Here is a 10,380-nt window from a genome sequence, read left to right on the forward strand (position 1 = left end):
CTTTCTCGAAAAAGACTCTAAGACTCTGCTAGGATCGAAACGTCAGGCCATTAACTATTTTTTTAATGAAATCAAATCGAATAAAATATTTTGATTTTATGTGTCCTTGTTGTCTTGAGTTTCTCATGCTAAAAACTGTCAACTTAAAGTTAAACTTATGCTGTTTTCAATTGGAGAAGTTGCAGTCTGTGTGTGTCAAAAGTTTAACAGTAACTTATTTACAATCATCGCTGTAACTCCTTGCATAAGACTTCAACAATTTTACAAAGTCAAAGTTTAGCTTCTGACTGCATTTAAATTATGACTTTTATGAAACATGTTTTCATTCCTGCAACATGGATATTATTTGGAGATTTTCCTGCAGAAAAATTTATATCATAATGTAAATTCAGGGGGAAAAAGAAGATAAAATTATGCTTTTGAAAAGTGTCGCCTACAGATATCTCAACGTAGATCTACAAAACTCAAGGGTCATCCATCCTCTCCAGAGTCTTTTGCCCTGGGTAAAAACTCAGCCCCTTAAAGTTCCGCTCCTTAAACGGCTCCATGGGATCGTCTGGGAAGTAACGTCTTCGCTTCCAATATCCTGACACCATCAAGTCCAGCTTCTTACTCTGTGTCTTGCTGCAGAAGACGTGCCACTTGTTGCGAATCTTACGACTCGGTGTTTTCTTCCAGCGTTTCTTGTTGCGTCCAGCGATCGTCCGCAACCACAGGCCACTGGAAAAAAACAAATATTGACATTTGAATCTTGGACACTACATTCTACATGTACTTTAATTTTGTGCATTATTGCTGTACAACAGAGGGCCGGTTTCAAATGTTTAGCTTGCGTTTGGGTTGTTCGACGGACTCAACCCTTATGTTAAATTATTAGAATCTGGTGCCAACCCTCAGAAATCTGAGAAACGAAATCTGAGAAAAGTATAAAGTGCTTAAAGGAATCGTTGCCTTGGATCGGTCGAGTTGGTCTTTGAAAAGCGTTTGTAACCGTTTGTTATAAAATTGATATGGATAGAAAGATGTTGTAAAAGTATAATACAATGATCTACACAAATATGCCTCAAAATTGCATGGTTTTCGTTTTACCTCGTCAACTAACACGGTCGTCCATTTATGGGAGTAAAAAAGTTGACTCCCATAAATGGCCGACCGTGTTAATTCGCGACGTAAAATGAAAACCGTGCAAACAGTGATACTTGTGTGGATCATTATATTCTACTTTTAAAACATCTTTTCAACCATATACACTTCATAACAAACGGTTTCAAACGCTTTTTTATAGACCAACTCGTCCGATCCAAGGCAACGTGTTCCTTTAATACACATGGGTGTAAGGGTAAAAACAATTTACATGTACATGTATATTCTTTATTCCCAAAGTAAAATTAACATCTAATAAGTGAGCTATCAAGTAATTTTTTTTTTCAGGATCATTACCATTTAGATGAGCCGTCAATACCACCATAGTGATTTGTTTTGCGACATCATACTTTGCTTAGCAGTTACATCGGCTATTTTGTGAAGGGCTATTGTCGTACTGAAAAAAAATCACCTTTCAAAGATGAATCTTGGTGTTTGTGAAATTTAGCTCGAAGTCTGGTAAAAAGTTTTGCGCTACAAGCCAAATTTGATTTTTTTTTTCTTCTGAGGATGGGTGGTTCCATCTCTCTCCGTACAGGTTTAGCTAAAAGATGCCAAGCGTTAGCTCTGTCATGGCTTCTGATAGGCTCACATCTATTACTTTAGAGACTTACTTATCAAAGCGGTAGAATCTATCTAAGACGGCCCTGACTGACTTCTTCTTGCCCTTGTTCCTGCTGTATCTGATAACAGTTCTAGTAGGCTGACGCTGTGGGGCTAGTGTCGTTCCTGCCGCTAATCTAAGACATCAAAGATGACAATTTCAACAATGTTGAAGTCTTGATATGCATACATAAAACATTCTAGGGTTAAATGCCTTCTTGATATTAAACTGTACAACAATATGTGACATGTTTAAAGGGAAGGTACACGTTTGGTAATTACTCAAAACAAATATTAACTTAAAAACTGACTTGGTAAATGGTAACAAGCATTTGAGAGCTGTTGATAGTATAAAACATTGTGAGAAACGGCTCCCTCTGAAGTAACGTAGTTTTTTGAGAAAGAGGTAATTTCTCACTAAAATATTAAAAGACTTCTAGCTAGAAGTCTTTTATTCCTATCTGAAAGCACACAAATTCTTCTTTCATAATTTTCTCCAACTTCGATGACCAATTGACCCCAAATGTTCACAGGCTTGTTATTTTATGCTTATGTTGGGATACACCAATTTACCGCAAATGTTCACAGGCTTGTTATTTTATGCTTATGTTGGGATACACCAAGTGAGAAGGCTGGTCTTTGACAATTACCAAAGGTGTACAGTGCATTTAACCCTAAACAACCCAAACCAGGGCACAATTTTATTAGAGCTGCTTAAAGGCACTGGACATGTTTGGTTATTCCTCAAAATATGTATTGGCATAAAAATACTTACTCGGTAACGAGCAACGGAAAGCTGTTGATTGTATAAAACATTGTACGTATTTGAATCTTCTCAGGCATCTGAAAGCACCAAGGATGTTTTTTTTCTTTCATTATTTTCTGGCAAACTTTTCACAGATTTTATTTTATGCATATGTTGGGACACACCAAGAGAGAAAACTGGTCTTTGACAATTAGTGTCCAGTGCCTTTGAAAGCACAACAAATCTGCTTACAAGTAATAAGGCTACAGTAAAATTACCCCGTCACAGATAACATGTATGGACATCAGCATTGTGATGATGGCTTCCCACTGACACCCCCAAACAGAATAAATGAACCTTGAACCTTGAACCAACAAAATAGGAAGACTGCCATAGTAGGGCTAAAGCTAGATTAGATAGCCCAGTTGGTAGAGCCCGGCACGTTAATCTGGACGTCCCATATTCAAGTCCCACTCTGGTCAATTTATTCATTGTTAGTACCCCCAAACTAGTTAAAATTTCCCTTGTGGTTAATTAGAGAAAACTGTCTAACATTCTCAACTTACTCAACTTGATCGGGAGGGTGAGGCATGGGGATGGGTGGTTTGGGAAGAGGTTAAAGCCATTATACACTTTCGTAAAAAAAAAAATCACAGTTTTACAAATAACTTACAGGGTTTACAGAAGGTAATGGTGAAAGACTTCTTTTGAAATATTATTCCATGAAGTGCTGTACTTTTTGAGAAGACATTAAAACAATTATCAATTCTCTATGACGAGAATTACGGATTTCTTTTAAACACATGTCATGACACGGCGAAACGTGCGAAAACGAGAGTGGGTTTTCCCGTTATTTTCTCCCGACTCGGATGACCGATTGAGCGTCAAGTTTCACAGGTTTGTTATTTTATAAGTTGTGATACACGAAGTGTGGGCCTTTGGACAATACTGTTTACCGAAAGTGTCCAATGGCTTTAATTACACATACCTTTGCAGGAGTCCTGTGTTGTGAGTTCCCACATTACAACTACCAGCCAGAAGGGAGTATGACCTTATCTGCAGTGACACTGCTGTAGCTATGGCCTGATTTGATAAGTTGTACCTCTGTGCCTTTAATTCTGGCTTCACAAGGAGCTTAGGTGTGGTGGTTGTTTGAAATGATTGAAAGTAGAGGGACGATGGTCTGGTTTGTAAATAGCTCCTACTGCAGCATATTCTTGCTCCTGATGAAACAAAAAGTGGATATAAAAACAATAAAATATTAGGTCAGAACAGAGGAATGTGTTTGAGTTGGGCATGATTGAACGATTTGAGCAATCGAACAATCTATTAACCAGCCTGATGGCTGCCAAATTTACCAATAAACGCGTGATCACCAATATATAATGTCACAGTGCAATCTAGCAATTGTGCAAACTGAGAGAATGCATCCAACATTTACATATAACAATTTTTTTTTATATCAAACTTTAATTGAGTAGGATTTGTTTCTGTCCCTAGAATAAATTAAAAGTTAGGATATCCCCAATTCAAGCAACTGCCGAACTAATATTCCATATATAATAAAACCCATTGTTTGCTTTGTGCTATTTAATGTCCTTCCCATGTGCAATTTCCTAGTGTATTATAAATAATCAAAAAGGTGTTTACTGTTACTGTAGTGTTTTATAAAAAAATAAACCAGATACACATGTATACCAACTTACCAAGGAGGAAGAAATATTTATTCCTCCATGCCATTTATACATAAACGCAAGTTTCTAATTTTTGCCTAAAAACTATTTGGGCAGTTTGACTAAGATACTAGTACTAGTAGTAATACTACATGAAGGCAACAGAGGCAAACCTCCATATCAACTATGCCCTCTGGCCCCCTACTCCTACATCCTAAAATGTAGGACGGTCCTACATTTTTGAGGTTGTCCTTAATATAGAGTAATTCGACAGAAAGTTGAATTGAAGAACAAAATAAATTCTGGCTTGCTTTGAAGAAAGCTTTACCACTCTGCGTGTCGTGACATAGACCCAGTAACTGGGGCGCTGTCCTTTTTTTGAAATTTTGACATTATCGGTCATACTGTTATTATAGCCCTGGTAGGACGTCAGTCAGTGCCAAATGCAGCGGAGGAATCCAACCTGGGCTATCTGTTATTACTAGCTAGTGTGAAGTGAAGTGACCGATAATGTCAAAATTTCGAAAAAAGGAATACAGCGCCCCAGTGAGTTACCTGGTTACTGGGTTTAGTCGTGGTGACCGAGTTGTAAAAGCACTGGGGTTAATTTAATCAAAGCTTTTGTGTTTCTGATCGCCAGAACAGCGGGTTCATGTTCCAACTGGTCCGGCTGGGTTCGAATCCCGGTCTCCAAGTTCCAACATTACATTGTTGTCAAATGCCAAACGCAACAGGACCAACTGACAACTCGACCGTCGAGCAAGACCAGCTTGTGTACTCATTGGAGGTTGAAATCTTACTTAAAACATGGTTAAATGGAAAAGTTTCCGTATGGCGCCACCACTTTTTCATTCGAAATAAAATAATATAGTATCTAATTTACCTGATTGATATATCCCTTTTTGTAAAAATGAGTGAAAAAGTGGTGGCGCCATACGGAAAGTTATCCGGTTAAATAACAATCCTGGAAAGCTTTCACAATTCTAAATGGTATATCGAGCCTCTAAATACGATATTTAAACCCCCACTTACCAATCTTTTGCGCCTGAACAAGAACACTCCTTATGGGCGCCGCCATTTTGAGTTTGAGTTACACTCTGATCTAGCGCCCTCTTTTTTTTTACGGAGGCCTGTGACGAACATTACAAAATGTGAGGATTGTGTTGTGTGGGCGGTGCGTGCACAGTTGGCTCTTTCTGTTCTGAAAAGCCACCTATGTCACAAGAGTCAAAGGAAATTGCACCTATCTTTTACTAACAAGCTAATAAATACGCAATTTTGTTGTCACTCACGAATAAAACGCCACTTTGATCTAATGAAAAACAAAATCTCTAAGAGAGACTGCCTCAACAGGACCAACTTATTTGCAGTTGCGACAGGCCAAAAATACTTTACCCCGCCCACACGCGCATAACAAAACAAGCACAAATCGTTCACTGCGTTCCATTAATTTTGTTAAACAGACTGACGAGAAACTCTGTGCTCGGCCATCGGGCATCCCCTTCCCCTTCTTTTGGTTCAGGGTAACTGGCCTAATTCCCTAAACAAACCAAAGTAGTAGGCCTACAACCTTATTATTAGATTGATTCATGATTTCAAGATCATGAACTTGTGTGTCCATTGGTGATGTTTCCAAAACCACTATACCGACAATACACGCAAGGCTACCGACGAAAGTCCAAGTACAACACCATGATCAAGGAACACGTTGCCTTGGATCGGACGAGTTGGTCTATAAAAAAGCGTTTGTAACCGTTTGTTATGAAATGTATATGGGTAGAAAGATAATTTAAAAGTAGAATACAATGATCCACACAAGTTTGCCTCGAAATTGCGTGGTTTTCCTTTTACTGTGCGAACAAACACGGTCGGCCATTTATGGGAGTCAAAAATTTGACTCTCCATAAAATCAAAAATTTGACTCCCATAAATGGCCAACCGTGTTAGTCGACGAGGTAAAAGGAAAACCGTGCAATTTCGAGGCAGGTTTGTGAGGATCATTGTATTCTACTTTTACAGCATCTTTCTACCATATGCATATTATAACTAAACGCTTTTCAAAGACCAACTCGACCGATCCAAGGCAACGTGTTCCTTTAATAAAAACGGTTTATTTCTAAAATTGGGGGGGGGGGGATGACATACACAATTGACGTCATGCAGAGCTGCAGTCTACGCTGCCATATGTTTTTAGTGAAAAAGCGAGTCTTTAGTGTGTGATGACGTGACGTCAAACTTGGTCAATAACAGCATATTAAATTAGCAGATTTCAGATCGCAGGGTGGCAGACTCTGGTAAAAGGGACCACTACTTAAAGGCAGATGGACACTACTGGTAATTACTCAAAATAATTATCATCATAAAACCTTTCTTGATTACGAGTAATGGGGAGAGGTTGATAGTATACAACATTGTGAGAAACAGCTCCCTCTGAAGTGACGTAGTTTTCGAGGAAGAAGTAATTTTCCACGAATTTGATTTCGAGACCTCAAGTTTAGAACTTGAGGTCTCGAAATAAACCATTTAAACGCACACAACTTCGTGTAACAAGGGTTTTTTCTTCTTTCATTATTATATCGCAACTTTGATGACCGATTGAGCTCAAATTTTCACAGGTTTGTTATTTTATGCATATGTTGAGATACACCAACTGTGAAGGCTAGTCTTTGACAATTACCAATAGTGTCCACTGCCTTTAAATGGATGAAAATCATTCACAGGTTTGGCTTCTTAATCTGGTTTGATGGCTTTTTTGTTGACACCTCACCATGCAATGTCTCAAAACCACAAACAAGAGTCTCGAAATGAATGTCTGTCCAATTGAACGATTGACCCCCAAAACTACGTACGGTTATTTTCAAGAAAACAAACAAACGCAACTTATTTTGCTGCACCATTTGACTTTTATTTCCCATAACAATAGCATTGCATTATTTCATTATCACATTTTCAATAATTCTACAAAAAAAAGCAAAGTGATTGAGCCTATTGTACATTATTTTTCTGTTCTACATTTTGACAAGTTATCGCTATAAATATAACTACGGAGCTCCAGAAGGCCAATCAAAATTAATTAAGTTGACTTTAGAGATATGGCACTTCTGGATCTCCGATCAATACATTCTCAATATTACAACACTGTGGTTTTTATATTTTTTGTTAAAATCATTAAATTTATAGTTGATTTACAAATAACGACTCTACAGTTCTCACAATGAAAGTTAAATATTATTTTGCATTTGTTTTATACTATAGGGCATCGCATAACCGAATACTGATATACGTTTTGTCATAGTGGTATAATGTTGACAACAAGGCAGCTAAACACTGTTGATTTTGAGACGGTAAACAACATGAAGAGATTATTCATGCATATAATGAATATGCAAATTATAGTTCCTCTGGCTCAACAACAAGATTGTGATTATTCATTCACATCATGAATATGTAAATTATATTAGAGACTGAAACGTGATCAGCACAGTCATTGTCTACGTGTATTGATTAGACTATAGAGGATGCATTTCAAACCCATCCGTAGACAGAAAGTCAACACATCCAATCAGAACCGATTAAATATGTAAACTACATACGTAAGCACTCGAGAGTACTCTGATTGGCCAGAATGAGATTCATTTGCATACCCTTTCAGCAGGCTGCAAAAACACTTATACCATTACGTTATTAACGACACCCTTAGACTTGATTTCAAGTCTGAGATCGCGAAATTATTCCTCTGCATCAACTACGAAAAACGCCCCTCATTATTATTAGCTATCACAACGACGGAGCCTAGAAGAGGGTCCTATTTAATGAAAATAATGTATTGGCTACGGGTCACACTAGAAGCCACGATCGCAGACTTGGAACCAAGTCTACGACACCCGTATGGCCTATTATCATTTTCTAAATAAAAGTCGCTCCATATTGTACAAGACGTCAACCGAAACGGTATAAGACGACTCGACAGAAGATTTAATATTCCAAGAGGAATGACATTTGCAGCGTACATTGAAGTGGCGCCGTGCTGAGACTAAGGGATGTTGAGTGACAGACACGGTCTGTGTTAACCGGGGAGCGAGCGAGCTCACAGTACGGCCAAACTCTGCTCGACCGTACGGTTCAACCTTTCGACGTTAATGATACAAATGGCAATCATTAATTTGTAAAATACACTCAGTGGCATTAATGCTGATGCACTTTAATGGGAAAAAACGTATGTAAAGGTACACTGTATTGAGTTAAAAGGAGTCCAGCGAGCATACAAAATGTCTTATTTCTTATTCTAATGATAACAATGGGCCGACATTTATTTTTAGCGCATCATTCTTACAGGATTTTAAAAGTCAACCAGGCACTCTCCTCGAAATCTATCCACCCTTTTACTGTCAGCACAAGGATGCCTAGAATGGATTTATCAAGCAATATTCTGTAAAAATTGAGCCCATCATCATTGTAATTTCAAAATGTACAATCTTTATCAATCCACTAATCTTTGAGCATGGATCATTGTTTTGATCGTTCTTCTGATAAGACAAAGAGGGTATACTTAGCACTAAAACCAAACGTTATAGAGAAAAAATATGAAGAAATGTCATCAGTTTTAGATGTGTAGTGGGAGGACAATTCCGAACGGTGCTAAAAACCCAAGACACATGTACGGTTTCGGTCTGAGATTCGACCGGGGGTCCACCAAGGCGAAAGGCAGGGAAAGATTCAAATTGGCAAACAATCATGAACGGCACTGGACTACTTGTAACTATACAAACAATTATTTGTTAGTATAAAAACGTGAAGCCTTTTAGATGACTAGCCAACAAAGTTGTGCACATGGTGTTTTTTCTCTCGCAAATTCGATTACCAACTGAGCCCAATTTTCACAGGTTTGTTATTTTATGCATAGCCTAAATTTGGATACACCAAGTGAGAATATTGGTCTTTGACAATATTACCAAACTGTCCAGCGCTTTTAATAAAAGTAGTACGAGTAGGCTAAGGACAATAAGCGTAAAGCATTTCTTCATTAACTGGCACCAGTCACCCATGTGACTCTGATTAGATTTGTTTCCTATCACACGAATTTACAGCTGCAAAAAGTCTGCCACATTTTAAAAACCATGCCATTCGCTCATATTTTCCCCGTAATTTCTATCAATTTTCCATTTGGATTGTTATGTTATTGGTCGTCATGGCAGACGACACTTCAAAAAGCTGCTTCGCATGATGACTGTTGGCATGGCAACATCACTAGCGGTCATGTGTAATAGAAAGGTATTTCCTCGCCTTCCACCTCTATAGGATTTTCGGTTCCAATCCCACATGGGGCTCTATGTGGACTCGGTTTTCAGTTTTATTCCTGACTGCGTGGGTTTTATCCGTGGAATAAACCTCTGAGGTTTTCTTCCCACATCTAAAACTGAAATGTCTTTCATTCTTTTCTCTTCATTTTCTTTTGCATAAAGTTCGCTTTTCTGAGAATCATTTGCTACACTGACTTCAGAATGAATTATTAATAAATTCGATGACAAGCGACTTATTTCAAGAGTTTTAAAAAATAGTGAATGTTTTGGAAACACATTGACATTATTTTTGTTTCCCAGTACATTTTGTCTTTGTATTCTGTCGTGTTTTTCTCAAGAGCGCTTATGGATATGTTTTATTATGTTTTATGCGCTATACAAGAATCGTTAATTATAATTATTATTATTTAGAATGTTTTCAGGTGATTGTTACCCGACCCCACAAAAAAAAAAGAAAAAAAAAAAGTAATCTGACATATCTTGAGATCACATAACACCTCATCAGTCAGATACGACGATAACCGAACAACAACAACAACAGTAATTTAAACTTAAAATGATGAATTCACATGGCCCAAAAGGGAAGCACGTTTTAACTGTTTGGGCACAGATCCTGTGCATACGGAATGTAATGAACAATGGATGGTTAATTATATAACTATATTGTGCTCTTTCAAAATGTTCACTCTTTTATGAGTCATCAGTTTTGACGTCATTTCTAAAGGAGTCGGTTTTGACGTCATTTCTAAAGAAAACATCAACATGCTGAGCTGTGATAGTCTCTATTTTTATATGCATGTTATTCTATTCTTGCCTAAAAACGGATAAGCAAAAATCACCCTTGATAATTTTACGGTTCGTCCTGAAAAAGATAACTTTTTCTGTTTGATATATTTTGTAGTTTGTCTGAAATAAC

General features: G+C 37.7%; 1 protein-coding gene across 1 annotated transcript; it reads right to left on the reverse strand.

The window, feature by feature from the left end:
- Positions 1–70: 70 nt before the first annotated feature.
- LOC139940552 (large ribosomal subunit protein bL35m-like) lies at positions 71–5,253 on the reverse strand. The gene is made up of 4 exons (XM_071936857.1): positions 5,197–5,253; positions 3,480–3,714; positions 1,758–1,883; positions 71–720 (listed from the first exon to the last, which is right to left on the reverse strand). Exons 1-4 carry the CDS (start codon positions 5,240–5,242, stop codon positions 465–467), a joined length of 663 nt encoding a protein of 220 aa, XP_071792958.1. The 5' UTR covers positions 5,243–5,253; the 3' UTR covers positions 71–464.
- Positions 5,254–10,380: the final 5,127 nt, after the last annotated feature.

The sequence above is a fragment of the Asterias amurensis genome, chromosome 8 (genome assembly GCF_032118995.1).
Source record: "Asterias amurensis chromosome 8, ASM3211899v1".
NCBI lineage: Eukaryota > Metazoa > Echinodermata > Asteroidea > Forcipulatida > Asteriidae > Asterias > Asterias amurensis.

Coding starts and splice junctions, on each gene's coding strand:
- LOC139940552 (XM_071936857.1), bottom strand. CDS start 5,242: ATGGCGGCGCCCATAAGGAGTGTTCTTGTTCAGGCGCAAAAGATTG. Junction 3,715..5,196: donor TGTTCAGGCGCAAAAGATTG/GTAAGTGGGGGT, acceptor TTGTTTCATCAG/GAGCAAGAATATGCTGCAGT. Junction 1,884..3,479: donor AACACAGGACTCCTGCAAAG/GTATGTGTAATT, acceptor TTGATGTCTTAG/ATTAGCGGCAGGAACGACAC.